Source organism: Linepithema humile, chromosome 8, assembly GCF_040581485.1.
Source record: "Linepithema humile isolate Giens D197 chromosome 8, Lhum_UNIL_v1.0, whole genome shotgun sequence".
In the NCBI taxonomy this organism is placed as follows: Eukaryota; Metazoa; Arthropoda; class Insecta; order Hymenoptera; family Formicidae; genus Linepithema; species Linepithema humile.
The window spans coordinates 7,501,934-7,527,047 of NC_090135.1; the positions used below are offsets into that span (position 1 = coordinate 7,501,934).

Below are 25,114 nucleotides of genomic sequence, written 5' to 3' on the forward strand. Positions count from 1 at the left end.
TACGTGTAATATTTTACAAATAACAGATAACAAGTCAATGATTATTTACGCTAAAAGTTGCTCCGCCAGCGCTGATGTTTTTCCTCAGTCTCCTCTCTCAGTTTTCCTTGCAGTCCTTGAAGGCACTTACACGCGATCGTGACGCGAATGCGAAAATCGCACGATGTTTTAAGCGGCACTCCCGACGCGTATTTTGTCATTTGGACAAAATAAAATACGAATATTATCGCACGGATTATACGTACTGCGTTATTCGATACTACCGTGTCCGTAACAAGTAATGACGAAAAGGATAAAACCGAAACTACGGAAAATAATAAGGATAGTATTATTGGAAAGAATACTCGCCGATATGGACCGATTTGCTTTATACGAGGTGCCGTCGCGAACGATAAAGATACAATAAACATATCAAGGATAAAATCATCCCAATTTGAGAGAATGTGGGGAGTAAGATGTGTGTAACAATGTGCGTCCCGATACATAACGTAAGAGAGTGAGGAACAGAGGAGGACAGGATATTGATCACGCAGGCTAAGGGTGACGAAACAACCCTAAACACTCACAAGTCGGCCTCGAAATTCTCAACATTAGAGCATTTATAAAACATTTATCAATTTAATCTCGATTTTAACTCCATTTTGATAAATGTTTGATAAATATCCTAAGTTAAAAGTTTTCGAGGCCGACTCGCAGCGTTTGGTTGTTTTCGTCGCTCTTAGTCCGTGTGATCCATATCCCCTCTTTCTCTCTCTCTCTCTCTTGCGCTATGTATTGACGCGCACGCTACTTCCCGCATTCTCCCAATCGGAATTTTTCCTTGAAATATTTATTGCACCTTTATCGTTCACACGGCGGCACTTCATAAAAAGAAAATCGTTCCGTATCGACACGTTATCCTTTCCAACAGTACTATCTTTATTATTTTCCGTTTTTGATTTCACTCCGTCGTTACTTGTTACGGACGCGGCAGTGTCGAATAACGCAGCACGTATAATCCGTGCGATAATATTCGAATTTTATTTTCTCCGAATGACAAAATACGTGTCGGGAATGTCGTTTAAAACGTCGTTCGATTTTGTATTCCCGTCGCGAACGCGTATAAGTGCCTTGAAGAACTATAAGGTGGACTGAGAGCAGAAAGAGAATCAGGAAGAGGATCGGGCGTCGGCGGAGCAACTTTAAAGTAAGTATTCGTTGATTTATTTTCTGTTATTTGTAAAATATTACATGTACAATTGTGTAATGTAACGCACATTGAAACTTTGAAATATTGCAGTAAAATACGAGTTAAAATTTGCAATTTTTAATATTTATGGTTATTAAATATAAATATATGTAATTCTTTTATTAAATATTTGTCATTCAAAATTGAATTCTCATCTTAGAATTTTATTGACTTTTCTAATAAAATGGTTCAACTCAAACAATTACATCTCAGGAAACGATGTGTTCATGAATCTTGCAACAATGTCTCGCCTCGCAATATCGTAACATGTTGCAATTGCATAATCTGCAGTTGTGTAATTCTTAAAACTTGAGTGATTTGAAAATTTAATTGCAAAACATGAAATGCAATATTTATTTTAAATTTAAGTAGCAATAATATAAAACTAAAGAGCATCTGTCGTCAAGGAATCTTTTAATTCGCTCTCTATTTTATTTTATTTATTCTACGTTTAAATTCCTGTTATCTCCAAAGTCATTCTTTTGGTCCTGTTTGAAGAATCGTCTGTCTAGAACGTCTATCTATTATATTCTATTCTAGTTCTTGATGTTTTTATCTATATTGAAAAAGTTTAGAATTCTTCTATCATTTTTGCAACTTCCGGCTGTCCAAACTTCCTCCTTCGCGAAGGATAGGAGAAACGGTAGAGAGTAAATGCAGTTTTGCATCTTGTAACGAAGCGTTGATTTATAAGGACGGCGAGAGGTGAAAGAAGAAACGAAGGGAAGGATAAACAGGGTGAAACTACGTTGCTCGATACAGTAGTTTCCAGAGCTTTTGCCAGTTCAGCAGGCTTTCGCAATTGTGCTTGCTGAAATAAAACACACCCTTCCTTCACTTCTTCGTCTCTCTCGTACCGTCTTTCTTCGTTTTCTTCCACCCGATGGAAGCAGCGCCATGACTAAAGGGTGAGAAAAACTCTTATGTACCTCAAAAAAAAAAAATGAAAAAGTCAAAAAAGTATTGAAAGGAACTCCGAAGCGAAAAAGCGCGGAGAGAATCCAAGAAATAATATGATGAAAACAATAAAAACTTCTTTCTTGATGTTCGTCAAAAATTATAATAATATTACTTATTCTTAAAGTTAACAAATTTATATTTTTTACATTATATTTTTCTTTTTTGTTTTTTTAAATAAAACTATTAAAATAGAGTATTGAAAAACGTAGACTGGCTCAAAAAAATATTACACTTTTTGAAAGATATTGCATTACATAAAATAATTCACAATTGAATCTTTATAAACGCATATATTAATGAAAATAGGCACGAAAGATCATGGCGCTGCTTCCCACTTTGCAGATTGCACCATCATAAACGCCAGTAACACGGTTCGATCAAAATTCACTTTACCTTCCATCGCGTCAAAGCCGATTGCAATTTCGTGTCTGTCGACGTCGTTTTCACGTAAGATTGCGACCGCTATTCGCATTTGCTTGCGAATTATTACCTCGAGGGCGTGCTAAAAACACCTTTCGCATCGTACGGCGTTTATCGACTTTGTGAAACTGTTCAGCGATAGCAAATACATCTTTCCATTGAAATTTTGCCGTGAGGCATCATTTTCTTTCTTTTTATACAATATATATATAATGTATAAAATATTATATATATAAAATTTGAATATAATTAATTCTCTGAAAATTCGCTTTAATAAATAATATAATAAAATGCACACACATATGTTTCAAGCAATTCAAGAATGTAATCTTGAAAATATAATTTTAGTTTTCAAAATTGGGCAGTGATATGTTAATTAATGATAACAGAAAAAAGTTGCTCACCAGTAGGTGGGACGAAAGCAAAGAGAACCTTCCAGAAGATGGTGAGCGAATGCATAAGATAATCCATCGCTGATGGTGAAGAAGGTCGACCACCTTCTTCGTCCTCATCGCCTCCGCTAACGGTCAGCGCGTCCGTAAATTGTTCCTTCCAAGAGCTTGTGCCTGAAAATGATATTCCAAAATTTATAAAGCGGAAAAAAAGAGAAAGAAAGATAAGATTATGCGATTTATGATCTCTGGATAAATTATTAAATTTGAGTTGAAACTTTTGTACTGATATCTAATTTTTATTTTTTATTTTTCATACTGTGTGTATGAATTTACTCTGTTTGTTATTATTATGCACAGACAAACAAAAGAAATCAGTTTGTTTTCTTGATAACGACTCACCGAATATACCGAATATATTTAGCACGAGGGTGTTGGTATGAACTAGCTCGGTATGCACACTCCAAGGTACTTCAGCATATCAAACAAGTGAATGAAGCACTTTGTCGAGGGGCGAAAGTCGAAAAACGCTTTGAGCGATTCCGCTTTACGAGGCGAGCAGAGGTAAATGCAGAAGGGAAAACCGAACAAAGAAAAGCACGCTATAATAGAGCAATGTTATACCTTCTGCAGTGATCGGCTCCATTTCCACGTACATACGAATACAAGCGTGCAGATACAATGAAACGTTCTCATCGCGTTTGATTTTTCTTGTACAGCATCAGTATTAAAATATTGATCTCAATATGATGCGCATAAATTATATTTATAATAGGAATATTTTAAATATGCACTTCTGGCGCGTACACTAAATATTTTATGAATTACGTGCTTTATGGTATATTTTCGTATTATCGCACTTGAATAATAATTATTTATTTATAATAATTTTGCTGGCATTTATTCATGATGCTAATAATAGGAGATAATGAAAAAAGCATTGGAAGAGAAACGAATGCAAGGAATTTTCTTTCATGTCAGAAAGATGCAAAACTAAAAAATGTTAAAAAGATTCTCGCATAAAAGTCGTTGTTTTCTGCAAGGTCGATTTCTCGAACGGAACTTCTCTTTCAAAGAGAAGCTTTTCGGAGGCGCTTCCGAAGAACGAAAAGCATGTAGAACGGCCGTGAGGAAAAGGAGCCTTGCCTCGCCTGCAAGTAGGAAACGAACAAAGCAGGCTCCTTGCCGTAACTGATATCTTTAGACAGCTTCGTGCTTTCTACTGTCTTCTGTAGGAAGTCGATATGTTCGGGATCGATATTGAAAGCGAATCCGGCACAATGTGACATTTTCGAAGCTTCTATTGGAAATTTACGGTATTTGCAGTAGTAATAGTGCAATTTCCGAAAGATTTTATTTTACATTTTACGCTGCTTTATTTTATTTCACGTTGACACTTATTTTATATATTTTAAAAATTCGCAGAATAGAAAGAAATATAGAAAATGTTATATATGATGGAAACGGCTGCATAGCAAGTACCACAGAAGAATGCACCGTGGATGCACGAAATGCAGAAACGTGAGAATCATGCATATGGCGTCCGGGGAGTCTTGAATTTCACGAGTCTCTACGTAACGTTGCATTCCTCAGGGTTGCATTTCTGAAGAGTCCCAATCTAGATATTCGCGATGTACGTTTCGCCTTTCATGGGAGAAGTTTGGTTGGTTGAGTTAGGCACTTGCCGATAATAAATTTAAAACAATTGGTGAAGAAAAATCCTCCCGCAATAAAACAGAGATTTCGCTATGTTCTATACAATATACTTTCGTTTTTTTTTCAACGAGAAATAAGAATTAAAAACATTCTTTTTTTTAGTATGAAAACATTGTGATAAGTAAAATCTCTCATAGAAGAGTTTCATTGTTTGAAAGTGAAGTGATTACAATTCCAAGCTAATTTTCCGAAGAAACTTTGAACTCTCCTATAAAAAAAGTTACATCTGTTAGAATGTCTTACCTTATAGCACATTTTACTTTCATTAAAAGATAGCATTGTCTTTACATTAGGCTACAGAAGTGGCTATACCCAGTCTATATACATGGAGCAGATATGTCTAGCAAAAGTCTTTCTATATAACTTGTTCAAAGAAAAGATTTAAGTTAAGAACTCACCGAGTATTATGGAGGCATTTGCCCGCTGGACGAGCTTATCCACAGTGTTCTTGAACTCCTTGGACTCTTTGATCCTGATCTGAGCTCGGGTTACCTCACCCAGCCGCGGTCTGCCCAATAACGCCATTTTCTCTTCTTCTGTTCTCTCCTCCGGTTGTTTCATCTCCGCCGCTGCCGCGATTCCTGCCTCCGCTGAAACCAGAAAATCGCGTTTTGCTACTAAAATAGGGTTGGAATATGTTTTGTAGCGAAGTAGAGAGTCGGCTCGTAGTCAAACAGAAAGATCAAATCGATGTTTATTATTTTTAAATGATTCCCGCAATGAATCAATGATAATTATGTATATATCGTTGAAAATTTCTTTATTAAGCATTTCAAAATGTCAAGTGCTTTACATTGAATCGATTTTTAATGCCAAACTTCTTAATTAGAATTTTTTAATATTTTTTTTTTATTTGCTAAATAATAAAATAAAGATTTACAGATGAAAAAAACAGTGTGATAAACAAAGCAAGCATATTTGACATTAAAATCAATCATTATTTTTTATTTTATTTAATTGATTTAATTGATTCAGTTCAATATATAATTATAAATTAAACTTTGACTCAATATTTGTAAATTTTTCAACATGGAGATTATGCCATAATATCAAAATTTATAATATCTATTCAGGAGATTAAAGAGAAGCTCGTGAAAATTTATCGTGTAAATCGAAAACATTAGTGGACACATGTGATTGATTGATTGTTATCTCCGTACATATGAATCCGCTTAAGTAGGTCTTAAATGTGACAGAGAGTTTCCATTCTCGCATGGACGTGGCTTTGCTATCGATCTCATGAATTATAGTTGTACAACTCTCTTAGGCTAATTCCGTGCTCAGTACACATGTCTGACCACACGCCGACTCGCACTACTTGCACTGACGCTTTCTTACTAGCGCACAGTACAAAGTTAATAGCGCACAGTAGTAGGTGAACAAAAATACCATATGTGATTATGTAGAAATATATAGCTACGATATTTAATTTTGTTTATATTAATTCTATTCATTGTTATGCAGTTATTGCGTAATTTCGGCAAGAAAAAAGGTTAATTTTGAGCAACATCATCTAATATGCATAATCATCTAAAGAATTATTAACACGTAAAGCATCATATATTAAATGTTCGAACGCCATATATTAAGAAGAGATATTTCAACTATGTATTACAGCGAATTTATGCATAAAGTAAATCTGCAGCACTGCCAATGCATAAATAATACCCAGCTCCCACATTTATCTCTGCCATCGAGAGATGATCGATATTACGCGTGGACAGGTATTTTGACGAACGACGCACTCATTGTTGGTGTCACTCGTCCGTGACCATAATCGTATTTTATCGCAAAAAAAAATAAAGAACGGAATAAATTCGAGTGTGGGTCGTCTGACGACATATCGAAATAAAAAACTGCAAGGAGATAGAAATAGAGAAAAGGAGAATATTGTCATAATTTTCAAGGATTTTGAAAAATAAAATATATAGCAAAGCTTTGAAACGATCAATATTTCTCGAATATAAAACTTTATGTATAAAAAATTTATTTTACATGTTTCCACTTTTTATTCGATATATCTGTTCGAACAATCACTCACAAAAGTGATCAATAAATAAACATTTACTTTTTTTATTGATGCTTGAATAAAAGAATTGAAGCGTTTAGCGAGAAGAGTCGTTTCCTGAGACGGCGAGTTTTGCCTTAAACATTTTCTAGCGAAATATCTTTTGTCGAAAATGCTTTATGGAGCTGGAAAGCGAGAAAATTTTCCGTCTTTTCCTTCTCGAGATAATTCCCGGTATTTTCCTGCTGTATTGAAGACGATATTGGATTTCCTGTATAGCCTGTGACTTGTGACTTACTCCGTGCCGGATCTGTCGCCTCGCAATTCCTATCCTCGTTCACCTCAAAACCTTGTATATAGGATTACACACGTCACGAATTTCGCGCCCCTGCATTCTGGATAAATCTCCGATAAACAAACGGATCACAAGCGTCGCTTCCCCACCGACCCATTATGCCATTAAGAGAAATGGCTTTTATGACATTGAATGAAAGTAATTTAAATACAAATTGAAATCCTGAGTTAAATATCGAATTTAATTTATTGGTTTTATTATCGGAAACGCGCTTTTCCGATAATACGCTACGCTAAATTTGTATGCAAATCCGAAAATGTACAATATTATGTTTAAAAAAATTTTTTGTCGAGATTTCACAAGATTATGACGTCACTTTTCAGCCGCTTCTACGTCGAATTCTTATCCCCGAAAACATCCCTTCGTGGGCAGATATAAATTTGTTTACTTTGGCTTTCATCGTGTTCTCGCGTTACCGTCTAAAAGCTTCTTATCCCTTAGAAAGCTTATATCTTGACTGAAGCTTAGTGAGTTGGCTTTCCACACTGGCGAATTCAATTTCGCTCGATTTTTCTTCAATTTAGAATCGATGCGTCCTCCATTATTTCTATAATATCTTTATGTATGCATTTTGCTGAATATTGAGTGTTTTATAATTATTTAAAAAAAAGGTTTGACAATTTTCTAGGCAGGTTTCGAATAAAAAAATATTACAAAACAATTATGAAATATATAAAACATTTCGTTTCGATGTAGATGCAACTCTATACAGACAATAAATAATACATGTTATAAAAATTGCGAATTACTTCGTAATATTTCTTTATTCTATTCGGAATATCTGTTCAGCTCTATATATGCATATGTACAGAGTGGCAGGTAATTTAGTAAAATCCACTCTATAAAGTCACATTGGAAGCAAAGCTTTATCGAGCTCAGAGCCCATTAAAAGACGCATTTGAACGAAAGAAATGAGAATACGATTTATCCGCAGAGGGAAAGGGCGAAAGAGATTAGTAATGGCGAGCCGTTTCTGACCCAGACGGGAATAAAATCGATAAACGATCGGCCGATAAACGCCAGATGCAAGCAAGGCGCGATTCATCGCCTTTGAAATTCGTCTTTCATCGGAAAAGCCGGCGGGTATAATCTCATGGGAAAATTCGTCCCGGAAGTTACCTCGCATTTTGCTAACTTTCCAGTGCTTTTCCCGACATCGTTGCGCTTTCCTCAGCTGAATACAACGGAGCGATATAGTGCACTCTAAGCAGATTACATCTTGCTATTTAACAAAATAATCTCAAAGTAAAAGAAAAGACGGGATATTCGCGCATAACAGACAAAAATAGCCCCTTCTGTATCGGGAACGTTTTGCAACCGGAAAATGTCTAACCGCAACAGAAGTGAAACATGGTGATCGAATACGGCCACTGATAACTGATACAGCTCCGGCTTTTCCATTCCGGAATACTTTAAACTCGATTGGTGCCGGGGAGTCAGGAATAAATGGCGGCCAAAAAGCGCCTCTTTTCTCGGGGTGGTTTTAACTTACGGATGGTGGTGGAATTTTTACGAGCACTCCTCGATCAAGGTGTCGAGATTATTGGCAAATATAAGGAATGAACGCATGAATTCGCAGCGGAAAGGGGAAACTAAATCAATGTAAATGCGGCAGGTGCATCAATCGATTTTCAGAAAATTTTCGGAATCAACTCGTCAGAATACTATTTGATTTGAGAGAATTCGACTTTTTCATAGTTAGCGAGAAAATTGTGCGATATTAAACTATTATAGTTTTTTAAAATAAAAAATTGTGCTGTTTTATAAATAAAGCATAGCATTAAATATTTTATAAATTGTACGTTTAATGAAAATTGAAATAAATTTAGTGCATATGAGGAACTTTGGTATATTTGATACGTTGTGAAACAAAATGTATTATATTAAATAATAAACGTTCCGGCACTATCTTCCATCACTATATCGAGACTCGAAGCAAGGCTCGAAGAGCCGGTAATCTTAACCGAGTGGCTCAACACATATATAGGTTGATGTAACGGTTGAAATTACTCCTGCTACTGCCAGCAAGAGTAAAGTGGAACGGCCGAGGGATGGATGGGGTTGGGAATGGAAGTGGTTAATGCGAGAGTGGACTTATCATGGATCACTCGGACGGTTGCTGCAACCGGGAAGATGAAAATTAGTTCAAGGTGGAAATTAGGGAAGTTGGGGAAAGTAACAATTTTGCCAGTTTAATAACGAATTATCGGTTATTCAGTATTTCTGAAATACCTAATAGAATCCATTAACGAAATGCAGAATTAACTTTGAACATATAAGCGATCTCAAATTGTATCTCTAAAAATTACTCTGCTTTTACCGCTCGCTTAAGATAGAACTTCTATCCAAACGTAGTTTGTACTTCGTTGAAGACTCCATAAGATTCCCTCCGTGCTTGAAAATTTTCAAATAAAATTGTTGGAACTTTCTCAATTATTAGGAAGTATAAGTATATCCAGGGATATCTCAGAACTATCTTCAAGCGCACTTTTTTCGTTATATGCAGTCAATTTGCAACTTGTTGCAATTTTTAAACTACTACTTGGGAGAAGCAGTTTAAAAATTGCTGCTGAAATTATCGTTTTTATCGTTACAATTTTATTGTTAAATGTAGCTTTACCTTCTGTTGTTCGTGCTATATTTTTATATCTGCTAGCTACGTATTTTATTGCTGCTTTTATTACATTATTAATCATCTTAGAGTTGCACAAATACATTGCTCATTCGCGGATACTTTGTCGACCTGTTCGCCTTCAAAGTTTTGCTCGGCTTTAGCCCGGGAATCCATTTTTAGAAGCAACGTATGGCGCCGAGCAGCCAACGTAACTTACCGCCGCGGCGATAAAGTTACTTCTAAATGGTAAATTAGTCGCGTTGTTCTAGACCAGACCGGCAAAAGTTTATGAGACTAAACGATTAACATGAATATATGTTTAGAGTGAACTCAAATCATATTTATGTTGCTCGCTGCTATTGCCAGAATTTATGTTGTTTGGTGTCAAATAAAGAAATTAATCTAATAGCTTGTTTAATTTTTCAAAAATTTGACAGATTTTTCTTATTCAATGCAACTTTTCTACTTCAAGCGATGACCGAAGAGTTAACGAGTTGAGAAAGTCTCGAATATAAACATGAAAACTTCCGTGATCTGGTAAAATTGATTAATTCCTTAATTAAAAACAAACAGCCCCGTGAGCTAATTAGCTGCCACGTAGGAAAGTAACGAACCACTGCAATTTTCGCAGAATTTTATTCTTGTCTCTTCAGAATAAAAAAAAACACATTATATTAAATATAACTATACAAAATGAAGATGTCGCATAATATCTTTCATAATTTTGATTGCAAATTGTGATATATCCGTTAATTACTCTAATTATACTCGATGATTAATTTCTGTCACGAAAAACGAACTCGTTGTGACTTATATCTTCGCCGTCTATTTTTGTAATAGGGAAAAACTTGATCAAAGAACACAGCCTCTTTTAAAACTACTACTTCCGCCGCGACGCTTTCACGGTAATGGATTGTTTCGCGCGATTTGACCTACATTTTACAAATGCGCGTATTTCTTTTCTTAAGGCTCGTAATTACGAAATGAATTTGGTCACAAGATCTTTAGTTTAGTCTTTTCCAACGATGAACACTTCTGTAATAATTTTTTTTTTTTTTTTTTAGTACGGCTTTATCTCAAGATTGAAAGACATTTACATAAATAAATAGATATTATACTATCGTAAATAATTTTTGTAAGTATTTATTTTAGTGTAATTTAAAAATTACAATAGCTTTAATCTCAGAGTCAAATTTAGCTTAGGTGACTTTGTGAAATGCGTTTAGGATCGACCATAATGCTGATGCGACGCTCAAATTGGTGTATTAACAGAAAGTAGGTCGAGATGAGAAGAGAATTTTACGAAAATATCAAATAACAATAGATAAGAAAAAGATGAAGTAAAATGCAACGCTCACTTTTGATTATGCATAAAAGAATTACATAATAATAATTATCATTGCATTTTAATTATAAAACAATATCATAGCCAATTATTCAAACATTGGTTCTCTATTGACAGTCAAGTTCATAGATTACAAATTACAGACAGAAGTTTTTAATTTATATATATATAAATTCGCGCGCGCGTTATTATATTTACACGACTGTCTTATATATTAATAAAATAAATCGTTTTTTTTTTTTTTAATTTTATTCAACCTTTCTTTGTGGCAACGTATGCGTTGCATCTAACTTTATTCTATTATTGAATAGAACATGTTTTGAAAAATGTTTATTATATTTAGAGATTCTGTGCTATTTAGAGAATTTTTTTTAACTTTATTTTGTAAATATACACATAAAATTTTTACTGCCGTTTTATAATTGCTCATACGTCGAATTGGAGCGAGCTTTTCTCTTTTTTTAACTCGGGCATGAAGGCGACACGCCGCATTTAGTGCCGACATAAAGTCCATCCAACCGAAATCGCTTCTGTCCCGTTATTTCCTTCGGAAAGCTTGATATATGCTGTTGGCCTGACCGTGCTCCAGCTTCGCCGCCCTCCCTCGACTGTTCTTATTCACCTTGTATCTACTTTGGCTGCTCTTTCGTTTTGTTCAAAGTAAATACTATAAACACCGGCGGTTTCTATTTGAACTGCTGAATAATGAGTCCTCGAATTCCTACACGAGAGTTGCAACTGTGAGGTTAGTAGAATTCTAGCCGATTAACTTTTGGCTTAACCTACGGCATGGAAGAAGATACAATAAGTAGTTTGAACAGTGCATGATCAGCCGGGAGTGAATTCTGACTATTGATTGACTCTATCGTACAATCGTATCGCGTTAGTTTATAACGCGACGACTGAGATCGATTGAACTTCTTCGTGAGTTATACATTCACGTTGCACGACGAGGAGGACACTTTCCTGTATGGCGCCGGCGTACATTACCCGGCATAGTAAACACAGTTATTAATAAACCGCTACTATTTCATTAACCGTGGAATCTTACATTACGCTCGATCTGGCACGAACAATTTACACCCACGTCGTAAAAAGAACTTGAATGAAGACGAATATGGTCTTGTAACTAGCGCACGTGACGCTATAAAGAGTTTTGCTATAAAGAGACGCCGTTTAAAAAATGTATCAAGAAAATTGCACATGAAAATTATTATGAAATCGAGAACGCAAATTTCGAAATTTATATCGACTAAATAAATAGCATAAGAAAAGGTATTAGAAAATTAAAATTTTATTTTTCTATTTAATCTTAGCCGATTTGATGATTCTGTAGAAAGAAGAGATTTCTCTATTATAGCAAAATTCTTCACGTTCGTGTGTAATAATTATTTTGAATAATTATTTTTTTACAATATTATCAAAAAGTGAAATTTTAATATTGAAATTGAAATTCTCTATGGAAAACGAGAAATCCTATTTGCCTGTGCAATAAAATTGTACATTGCAGCAGAGAAAGCCATGATACGTGCGTTATCGCACGTGTTCGACACAATCGTGTGCAGATTACGTCGCAGGCAATTAAAAGCGGAAGCTACAGCTGTCGTAAACAAATTTCAGCTAAATCAGAGCGTTATATATTGCAAAGAAAGACGAAACCACCCGGGCTTGACCCAGAATACGCTGACCGTAAAACGCAGCTTGTTACACAATGTACGACTTGGAAAATAAATGAAATTGCAACGTCAGTCGAACGAGGCATAAGCTTTGCGTGCATTATTGGAAATGTAATAATAATAGATTGCTCTGCGATAAGTACATCTGGGCATTTTTATTTCTGTTAATTGATATATGAAACAGTAAATATATATATATTGAGAATGCCATTACTATAAAAATAGAAAAAATTAATTATTTCAATTATAATTATTTTTTTATAATTTGAGCAATTAACAATACGAAGGCAAGAAACTAATTTTCTATTCTACCACCTGGCGTACACATATAATACATTTTCTCGCATCAAATACGCGCTACACGTATAATGAGTTATACAAGCCCAGTCGTAGTTTGTCTAGTTTGTGATTGACGTCAGACTGTATTTAAAGTTCTATAGAGTCGACGTAGAGGCAGACCAGTCACGCGATATTCGTCGTGGATTTTCCTGACTCACACGAGCAGTGAGGGATCGTGGATCCCATTACATCCTCGTCTCGCTTCTTTCCGCGTCCGATTTCGTGTATTCTTCGTCGTTACTCAACATTTCCAGTCAAAATTTTTTAATGTGAGTTAGCATGTCACGAAGCAGTCTGTTCAGAATCTTTAATCATATCAGAATCGTAAGAATGGAAAACTTGTGCGTGCGTATGACATCTCGATAATAAATGACAAAAATGACAAAAATATAATATATAACAGTAATAAATTAACGTGGAACCGTAATAAAAAATCATACTAAATAAATCAAATAAGAAAAGTTAGATATTTAGTTTATTATTTGCCAACATTAATTACATATGCATAATATATTTAATAATAATTCCAAACATGTGACATGTGGCATACAGTTGCAATTATTTGAATAAAGTTTAAAGGAACTTTTGCTTTAAAAGAGTGATTTAATTTTTTAAAAATAACTTGGACACTATTTGTCTAATTTTTCAAACAATGTGTAATTTATCTCTCTCGAAGCAGAATGCATTTATATGCGCTCTGAGAAGATGCAGACGGAGTCGGTGGTTGGTGAACTTCGTCAGTCTGGTTTATAATTGGCGTCAGACCGTATTTACCGTTTTATACTCGGGATTACGCGCGAGGCCACGTGATAATTTTGAATTTCGGCGTCGCGACGCGACGCGTTGCGGCACGTTACGATACAGCGCTAGTGCGAATGCACGCGCCAAAAGCATTTGCATAATTCTATGTTTTATCACACGGAAGCTTTGAACATTTGCAATTAGAATGCGATGTAATATCGATTAGTACGTAATATCGCATTTTTAATATGTGACTATTTGTACTTGTCTCATTACGCTAATATCAATATTAACATTTGCATAAATATATTACCAAATACTGGCGTATTTGAGATATATTTTGATCTTTAATTTTGGAATTTTTATTGTTTATTTTATTTTTTATTAGACGGAAAGATTTTTTGACATAAAATATAAACACAATTGTGCAGCTGAAATGCAGGACTGTGACAAACACGTGTAGCAACCGTCTGATCACGATCCTTGAACCGCTGGCAGAAATAAGTGCAAACGTGTAGGCACGTGCTTAATAATAGCACAAGCTAATACGCGATGCTAATGCAGATCATCCGGTTATATTTTTGCGACTATCTTCTTCCATTTGTTGATTTTGTTAACGATATTTATTAGCTTGTAAAACAAGTTTTTAGCAACAACAAATAATGATTCTAAACCTAAATAAATTCGGGCGCAAAATTGCACGCACAAAGAAAAACGAATATTCACAACATCATCACGTTATGAAAACATAACAGTTTGTTAGAGTTATAATGAAAAATTTCTGAAAATAAGAAAAGTATGCATATATTCTCCTTTCTCTTTCTCATTATTCTTTATTATATATATCCCGCTTTCGATGCATCTAATAAAAGAGCTCTCAGAATAAAACGGCCTCATCGTTCAATTAAATCTGGAAAAAGTCTCGAAGGAAAAGAGCCTCGAGGACGTTTGTCCTCGAAATGTTGCGGTATCTCGTAAACTTTCAGAATAATTCTTCGTCAAAAGATTCTTCGTCGCGAATGCCATGAAAGGCCGCTAATTATTCGTTTCGTCTATTCAGCCGGATTTCATAATTTCATTAAATGGTACACATCACTCTGCTGAACTCCTCCGAGAAAATTCGTAGACTATTAATGTCCTGCAAGATTCATCTAGGTCTCTCACCATTCGCAATTTCTTTACCGGGAATTCCCAACCGGCTTCCCTTTCATCAAACTCTCGGATGAATAATTAACTCGACTTAGCGACAAAAACTAGGAATAAAGAGAAAATCTTTAAAATAAAATAATTTTTTTTTTTTAGAGTAACAAATTAACTAGTATTTATTAATAGGGATCCACAAATTTGTTTATTTTAATCCCTTTGCTACACAAATAAAATTGAACCAGATATTGCAAAATATATAACATAATATTAAAAAAAGGTCCAAGAATGTAGATTTACTTTAAAAATAGTGTTAGAAAAATAGACTTTAGAAAACGTATATTATTTGCAAATAATCATTATTATACTTAATATTGCAAGCGCTTTCGATACTATCGGTAATAATTATCTCACTATTGTCGAAAGTATCGTATTGATATCAAAAATGCTCTCTGCAATCAAATGTTGGTTCTTCGTTGCTACTCTGGTATCGCAACATCTCTAGATGTGCATCGATCCGGGAGACACCGACACGTTTTTGGCAAGCTATGCTGGTATTTATAGATAGATACGCGAAATATCTCCAAGCCAGATATATGTAGGCTCATATTTTCAAGGTGCAAAGAGATGTGTACTTTGCTACAAATTTCAAAGATATTGTTTTAGTATACGTATTCGCATATGCATATTTACAACTTTTTTTATAATTATAAATGATAAAATAATATTATATCTGTACATTCTCAGACAAATTGTATGAAATATAATTTGTCAATATGTGATGACTGGTTTATCTGTAAAATCTTACAAGTTATTTATTTATTTATTTATAAGATTGTCAATTTGACCAAAAATTGCCGTCAAAAGAACATTCTATAATTCCGGGACACCATCTATACGTTAATACATATGCATAAGCATCGCTGCACCACCCATTGCACGTGTTACCGCGACCTCGTAGTATGCAAATCACAGCTACACGTGCACGCGGACACCAAAACGAAGTTGGATGATGGCTTTTATTCACTGAAGAAAAAGTGACGGGATCAAAAGCTTCGCTTGAGAGATCTATCGATATATCGAGTTAAAGAATGAATCGGTATGCAAATGTTCGTAACAAAAGCAGAGTATTCTGCCGTATATAAAATATTATTGAAGTGATCCAAGATCTTTCTCGGATATAATATACGGGACTTGGATAGTTTATTGTTAATGAAAAAAAAGCACAGTCTCTAGATTATATATATATATATATATATAAAAGCAAAAGGCGCTGGATTCGATTCTTGGTCCAGTCACCCGATATTCTTCTCGCTTATCTACAGAAAAAAATTTGCAATTCCACATCACAAAACTTTTGTTATAAATAATCACTGCAACTAATGCAAAAGTTAATGTTGTGAAAGTCTACGAAAACTATGAGCACACTCATAAAATATCTCGCTTGAAAAGAATATAACAAAACTATCTTTTCAATGCTATCTTCACATCTTATTTTAGTTTGCACTCTCAGCAACCTTATCTATTCAAAAAACGCTCTATTTCTACTATGTGAATAAAGCTGTGGATCATGGCGAAGCCATTAATGATTAATTATGAGAAAGTGCTACAGCGCTACCTATTGATCTCGGTCTGTGCTTTGTATTTCACGTAAAAATCAAGATAAATAACTACAAATAAATAAAAAATTATTTTCTTGTTTGAGAAAACGCGGAAGAAAAATACTTTCTTCTCAAATGTGGCAATGATACGTGTTTAGATAAAACAATCGAATACGGAAGAGTGGAAGAATTATCAATAAATTTATAAGGAATATTTTAATAAATATTTGCTCTGTTTATATGCCACGTTAGAAAACTCAAATCTCGAAATGTAAAATCACAAAAAATGTCGAGATATTAATAATTTAAAAATTGCAATGTACGTTTGCTGCGAACTCCTCGATGAAGGTCTCGCGAAATTACCACTCTCATAGTAAATAGGTAAATTTATTTGTATTGAAATATGTACGTGCTACTGCGGCAGTTAATTAATCAATCAGCGCAGGGCTAATTAATGCGCAATAGAAGAGACAGAATTTGGACAAGCGCAAAATGTCCATTTGTTCAAGACTTACGTTCAATTACGATGAATCCGGGAAGAGAACCAGCGCGTGACACATGCATGAAGAGACACGTAGAAATCAGTTTTTCATCAAGAACAACGTTGTCAACGTTCTCATCGTGAAAAAGGTGTCGATTTAATCATATAATTAAACGCGATTAATGGTAATAGCGTCGTCAATCTCACGTCACGCTCCTGTTTGTTTCAATCGATGTTCTGATTTTTCCTTTTTCCATTATTTTTCTCAAATTTCATATTTCTATCAAATTTTGATAATATGTCGTAACTCGTGCTTGCTATTATTATTAATGAAATTTTATACTAAAAGTTCGTATTACGAAAAATTTGGTTCGGAGAAAGACCTGAACGGAGAAAGAATGCAAGCAAGTGACGGCGCTATCGAGATCGAGTACCGAAAAGTCAAGAAATTCTGGATTGAAAAATGTAGTACTCACCTCCTTGCAGCATTGGGTCGTTCAATTCAACGTAGAAAAGTGCATCTTTCTCGTAAGAATCTTCCTCGATTATTTCCAGGTTAAGGAATTTCCTGAAATAATCACAAGATGTTTTAAAACAATTATTACGGAAATAACATGTGAGAATGACGATTCTACGAGAACATTATTTGCAATAAATATTTTGTTTGATACACATCGTAAATGGTAATTAATATAAATTCACGTGAAATTCAATATTCGCTTAAGCATCATCGAGAGCGACACGGTCGTGTCTTGTGCCATTTATATGCACAGCGAGGTCGATCGTCTGTATGCGAAAGGTAGGGAGTTGAAGTGGCCCGAGACGCGTTGTTTTATTGACACGCCAATAGTGAAATAGAGGGACGGATTTTGGTTAGATTAAGCGACGATTTACGCGAAAGGTGGGGCGCTGCCCAACTGTGGAATCGGCGCGTCGATTTCTTGATAACGTCCGTAGTGGGGCAGAAGGAGGTTTTGTTTAGATTAAACGACAGTCCTTCCGAAAGGATAATGGGGCACTGTAGCTCGAGTGGTCAGAGATGCGTCGTTTTCTCCACAAATAGTGGGATAGAAGGAGGAAGTCCTCTTAAGACTAGGCGATGAAAGGATAATGGGACGTCTTTAATTCGCAGAGAGAGAAAAATATTTGGACAAGCGCGTCTGTTTTTATCTTCTTATAATTCAATCGAACCATTAGCTTGAAATCTTTTTGCACATATTTGGTATCAAATTCTATTTCCAGCACCGGAAATTAAACTTCTCAAAATTCTCGGCTTGTATCCTCGTTATGCAGTGATCGATTCATTAGAGGTGATAAGGTGTCGGTTAAACGCGAACTGTGTCGTACTGTTTCGAACTACATGGTAGGACGACGTCGCGGAAATCGATTTATTACTTTGGGTAATTAAGTATCGGATAACTGTGAAACTTGTAGGCGTACATTAGCGTCAAAAGCCATAATTGAGGACTTCTTCCGGGAAGCGTGCTATTTTCTAGGATATTGTAGTGCACTTTCAATAGAATAGTCATCAATTTGCATGAAAAACCGAAAATCTTTTTGATATGCAAAATACTTTCATTTAAATAAATTTAATTAAAATTTGTTTTGGAGCAAAGAATAATATACAAGCTTAATGAATTTTTACTTTTATCGACGTACTGACGTAATTTTAACCACTTTTCTGTCAGATTACGGGACGTACTGCTTGAGTATATTCGGCCAAATCAGAGAAGTGTTAATAAAATGTTATCTTTATTCCTGTTAATAGAAACAAACGCCCCTATCACTTTTTCTCTTTTTCACATGAAACGTTTTCACATTGTTGATTATAATATAAAAGTTCCTTTTATATTCTTCCACCCACAAGCAGTGTGCAATTCTTTCAGAAAAAAATTTGTTAGTGGCAACAGAGGTTCCGAAAAGCTTTTAAATCGTTTGTCACGCGCTTCAACTTTTCACAACTTGACTCGCAAAAGCTTAAAGACTCAAAAGCTTTTCACATCCACCTCCGGCTAGTTATCATGCTTCATATCGTCGCATTGCTGCAGAAGAATTTCCTATATGCAGAAAACGAAATTTTTTTGGAAGAAATAAAAACTTTTAAATACTATTAACCTCGCATAAAAGATAATATTTTTTAACAAACAGCAAATTTAATTTTTGACCCAATGGAGATTTTATGTGTAGAGATTTAATTTCACTTAACTTTCCGATTGTAATTTCTAAAATTTTAGTTTCACCAAAAATAAAAGGAAATGTTTTACTAGTAACAACAATATATCCATCTATACATAAATTTCTTGTTTTAATTTTTGCACATGAATAACAAATTTTTTAATTAGTCTGCAGATATTGCAACTCGAAAACTTAATGTTTATTTTGGATTTATTTTTAACTATAAAAATATTATTAGCTCAATTATTATAAAATGTCGCAAGAAGAAACGTAATAGCGAGAATTTACAATGAGCACTTTTATCTTTTGCAATATAACTTGCTTTAGTAGTTTCTGTGATGAAAAAAAAAAAAGAATGAGTCTTGTGACACCGTAATGGTTCGGCTATTTCTCGTTTTATGCGTTTTCCCGGTACGACATCGATCCTATCGACCCCACAGCAGTTTAACCTTTTGATGTTTTACAATAAGCAAGATCCGACAATAGGTATTATTCGCAGCTGAATAGAACCCGTGGAAATTCCAATATTTTGGTCAAGAAATTTAACAATTAATTTTTTGGGGAGAAAAATTATAATAATTATTACAATAAAAATGTATGATAAATTATCATATATACATATAATGGATTATAAAGATTTGTAATTTATTATACCAATAAAATAAAAGGATAAACTTTTTAAAATTATTTTATAATACTAAAATTATATCAAGATATGAATGGAATAATATTTATTATTAGAGCAATTTTTTTGTAATAGCTCTATTTTCAGAAAATTGAAACGTTTATGTATTATTTTTTACTTCAAATATACACACTAGGAGCTATAAGAAATGCTTGCAGAGCCACTACACTTTGTGCATGGGTAACATGTGCGAAACAACTTGAAAATGTCAAACATATGTCGTAGGCACACATCGATAGGTCGCGCCGTTTTATGTATAGGGTGACAGAGAATAAAGTGTGAAAGAGAAATACTGGCGTTACGTCGACATTTAAACTTTACGTCCGGATGACGTTTCTTCAAGTTTTATTTTTTCTACAATAGTCGTACATTTTTCATGCTTGGTTTTGAAACAAAGTCAGAAAATTAAAAAGCTTTTTTTTTTAATTGAGAACTTGCATTAAAAATAATTTCTGTCAGCTCTAAAAGTAATCAATTTATTTTCAGAAATTTTTATGAAAAATTCTGTAAAGAATTGCACACGTGAAAAATTTATCGAGCAATCGATTGCACAATATATGTTGTGGTTTTGTAATATGCAGTTATGTAGTAATGCGAAACTGTACAAATGCAGTAAAACGAAAGCTCATTAAAGCGGAGAAACTTTATTTACTGACGTTATAATTAAACCAGCTAATGCTTGTTATCTTGACAGCGAAGCGCTATTACACGCGAGACTTAATCCGTGTTCATTCATATGCAGTTATTTTTTCCGCTTTACTTCAATCTATTTCGATTTTTAATATTGATGATGTATTCATAATATTTTCCATATTTTTATTCTTCGTATTTTCAACCACGAATTTCGCGAGTATTTATTCGTCTCATTTCGACGATACAGCTCTGAAATTAACTGCTCTGTGAAATCGCATCGTTACATCCGATGTAGATGAAGCACATCGATTATTCTTGCTAGGCGAAATAACGATCGCGATTTATTAATCCGCAAATCAGAGCGACATCGAGTTTGCACGTAATTGCGAATTATCCGGTTACAATTGACGACGAGGAGTAACTTTAATGGGCCGAGATATCGCCTAACGCGATTAACCGACCCTTTGTGCTGACGAAGGTCTTAAGATCTTAAGGTAAATTGTATTACGTCACGTGGTTTGGTTGCGAATTGACGAAATGAGTTCTTTCACCCTAATGAACCTGTGTTTGAAGAAAAACTTATATCAAGACTTAAATCTACTTCTTAAAGTTTTAAAGTCACTGAAGCACAATTTTGAAAGTTAGCCAAACATTTCGAGCGAAATATTCCTTATTTTTATTTTTAGAAGTAAAACTAATCGAACATCTGATTAAATAACGTTCGAATAATTTTACTGTACCTCATTTAGCTTTCATGCATATTTTATATGATCTTTAATTTTACTACTACTTTTATTTCTATTTCCGTCTTTGATTTTTATTAGCGTTATAGGTATACGTTTTTATTCAATTTCTATTAATTGAATTTGTTTTATGTAACAGACATGCCAATATATTCGCATTTCTTATGTCCACTTCTTTGTTAGACTTATTCCAACTTAATATTCTCGAAGGATTATTCCAGATGTAACTAGTTCCTATTTCGTCCATTCTACTTTATTGCTTTTTTATTCGTCTTCACAATTGCACCCTCAATATGTATATAGATTAAATGCTTCTGGAATACATAAATTTTACTATTTGCCGAATGAATTTTGGAATTAATAGGACTTAATAGGATGTTCTCCAAAATTGCAATTGCAATTCCGAGTTTTATGTGGCTAAAAGTCATTAAGATTTGCTATGTTTAATATGTCAAGAACATATTACATTCCAAAGATTATCCTAGGGTCACTTCAGGATACCATAAATGTTCGGAGATAATCTGACTTTCTTACTTCGATCTCAGAGATAACTCATTCGTTATTCTAGATGTGCTCTATGTGGGTGAAAAAGCAAACATTTCGTGGTCACCATTCAAGCGCACGAAATAAAGTATCGCCCACTTGTTCTCGCATGAGATGCGAATTGGAGAAGTTATTGGGCAAAAGAAAAATAAAAAGGGTCTTCATTCTCGAAAAGAGAAAAAGATTAAATACAACATCAGTGGTAGATGTAAAAAATACACCTTAATCGTAAAAAAAACTATATTAGCTGGAGAAAGTTGTCCTCAATTTTAATCATTTTTATATATATGATAATGTAGATTTTTATATTAATTATGATAAATTTGGATTCTCTTTCTCAATGCCGTAAGAATGCTCGCAATATCCTCAACAATGTTCGAGGGGAGCGAAGGAAAAGCGACGCCTTTCTCCGTCAAGGCCGACGTCGATGCCGACACCGTCGCTGTGGGTTCGACCTGATTGCCCTACGTGAACTAAAGTAGTATCGTAACAAGCATAACAGCCAGAGCGATCTCGTAGGTGATACGCTGCAAGAGTTGCCAGCACGCAGCCCTAGGTGCCCAAGAAACATTTTCAAAACCTTACAATTATTTAATTGTTTAAAAAAAAAACTTTTATCAAACGCGATATATCGCAACAAAATATTCTGTTTCGCTGACAATTCTTATTAATGTTTTTCTGCATTTTCCGTAATAAATTTTCAAATATCGAAATTTTATTCGGATATCACCCTGCAACGTAGTTCTGCTATTACGAAACACACGTAAACAAAAGCTTATTAAAACTGATTTACATGAATTTAAATAATGTTGCCGAATTAAATAACCAACAGTCATTTAACACTCATGCCGTTAATTAAATTAATTAGCGATCGCATGGAAACATAATGGCGGACTAGACTAAATTAATGTTTACATTTTTACTTTTCATATTGTTCAATTTAATAACTAGTTTCGTTAAATTTATACCAGCGATCAAGAAATTGAGCTATTTCTAAAGAAACATTATAAAGAGAAGATTTGAGATGTTCAAAAGATTTTAAGCAAAGTTCAGAGAAATTTTTTTCAACTTTATGCATGATTTCTAAAGTTAAAATTTTCTTGCTAATTTTATACTCAGCTTGTAAGTAACGCTACTTGGAGCAAACACACCGTCAAAAAAAAAAGCTTCACGGGTTTTAAAAACTGACTCTTTAAGTTTTCTACTTTTTGAAAAATTGCTTAGAGCAATTAGCTTAGAGCATTGCTGACAAAGTTATGTAAATTTATATTTCATAGTTCTTATTTAAAATTAATTTCTTAATTTTGCCGAGCAGCTTATTTAGTGTATCATAAAAATAATAAAAAATTGATGAAATAATATTACATATAATTATGCTACATTAAATATATTATTACAAGCATACGTTTATAAATTGAGAAAAATATTTTTTTTTATTTGTGCGCTATTATTGTACGTGTGGAATTACATTCTTAACTCTTCAACTTCGAAATTTGGAATTTAAGAAGAACGTTTAGGACGCGATATTAAATGATAATGTGTTTTATCGAAGACAGATAAGTACTTTTCACATAGTTGAAACATGGATGAGAGCGCCGGTGGGAAGGTCTAACTATAAATAGCGTTAGAATATCCATTTAAGTTCGTACGCACGTTAAATCGATCGACCTCTACTCGCTACAACGAGGTCTTACGTTACCTGCTGATAAACACACTGATCTCTCCTCTCGAAGAGGAAAACTCACGTATTTATACCGTCAATCGTGTTTGATAACGACAGTAAACACGAGCGTAGAATTTAAAAGTGCACATCAGCGTGCAGAATCTAAAGTACCCTAAACAATACAGGATAATAGTATTCGCGTGACAAATAGGCGTCAGAGTTAATCGTGCAAGATACATATGATATTTGCGCCAAATTTATTTTCAAAATAAAATATAAAATATATATTATATATAGTACAACTGTTCTCCTTTTGAGTCGGGGATAGAATAAGCCCACAATATCCCCCGCTTGACGTAAGAAGCGACTGAAAGGGGTTTTACAGGGTGCTAACAAAGCCCTCCTGTAAAAAATATAAAGCCGGACAGATGTCTAGAAAACGATCCCGCACACGAAAAACTAAAACGTTGAACAGGGATTTCGAGGGATATCATTTTGACTAATTCTTTGATTTTGTGGAGAAAATCGGAGCTTCTAGTTTCCATTCGAAATTTTAGAATACTCGAGAGAATCGTAAAAAAATGGCACTGCCGTGTTTCATTTCGTATTCGCCTCATTTCTCACTCAAACTTTGAATGCCATTCGAATCTCACTCGTATCGAATACATAGTCGATACCCGGTTATATTTCCTCCCAAATCTTCCCTCGTAGAAAGAGGATTCGTAGGAAATTGCGTGTCACTGAATATTTGAGTATTCGATGACGATTTCTTGAGGTGAAAAATTTCTTTAAGAAGAGAAGAAAAGAGAATACAGAAAACAAATAGAGAAATAAAAATACAAAACAAATTACTATATATGCAAATGATGTTCTTTAATATGCAGAGTCCAAATAATTAAAATGCAGAATAATGAGTATTATTATTCGGAACTTTATTTTATCAAATATTGCATGAAATACTTTGCAAATTTGCATACATTTTACAAAATTAATTTTGTTGAAGCGATGTCCGTCTAAATACTCGTGCGAATAATTGCGCGATTTCATTGTAAATTTATTACGAAAGTCAAGTGCCTTTTTTTGTGTAAACTGCAACCAAAGCTGCGTTCAGCTGCATTATAGCCGTCTCTTGTGGCGTCATGCACACCGCATAATGTCCCATTACACCGTGTCCATCGATATATGTATACACAAAGAACGGGCCACGTGTAAAATCGCAATGTAAATCGTTCGTCATAAGTGTGTGCGTTACGCAAAACGCACACTGCAAACTTCACAGATAAATAAACATATCCCGCAATTCACGGAACCGAGAACATTTAGGGAAACTTAATTTAGATTTAAATCATGTTAGATCGATATTCGTGGAATTATATTCTTTAAATTTTTACTAAAAATTTTTATTGCGTATTTCTGCAATTCCACAAAACTTGATTGAATTATTATCATAAATTTTATTAAGAATTTTAACCTTGTATTTATGTTAATGAATCTAGAGAAGCGTATGTTGAATATACAACGCGGGAGAAAAATGTTGCGTATTTTGAACATTATGTTTGGATATTCAATGTAGCGAGACATTGTTTGCATGAATGTTACGTATTGCCCTGGCAATCAAAGCAATCTTTCAAAGCAGGAGCACACATCAGTATT

General features: G+C 34.2%; 1 protein-coding gene across 2 annotated transcripts in view; it reads right to left on the reverse strand.

Annotated features, from left to right (window-relative positions):
* Calx (sodium/calcium exchanger 3) overlaps positions 1 to 25,114 on the reverse strand; it is a 52,945-nt gene that overhangs the window by 18,542 nt on the left and 9,289 nt on the right. The window contains exons 3-5 of one of the 2 annotated variants that reach the window (XM_067360291.1): positions 17,496 to 17,587; positions 5,115 to 5,297; positions 3,013 to 3,174 (exon numbers count right to left, since the gene is read on the reverse strand). In XM_067360291.1, coding sequence (XP_067216392.1) covers positions 3,013 to 3,174; positions 5,115 to 5,297; positions 17,496 to 17,587 — 437 coding nt within the window. Of the gene's footprint in view, positions 1 to 3,012; positions 3,175 to 5,114; positions 5,307 to 17,495; positions 17,588 to 25,114 lie in introns of both variants that reach the window. The other variant, XM_012364064.2, reaches the window with a different exon arrangement.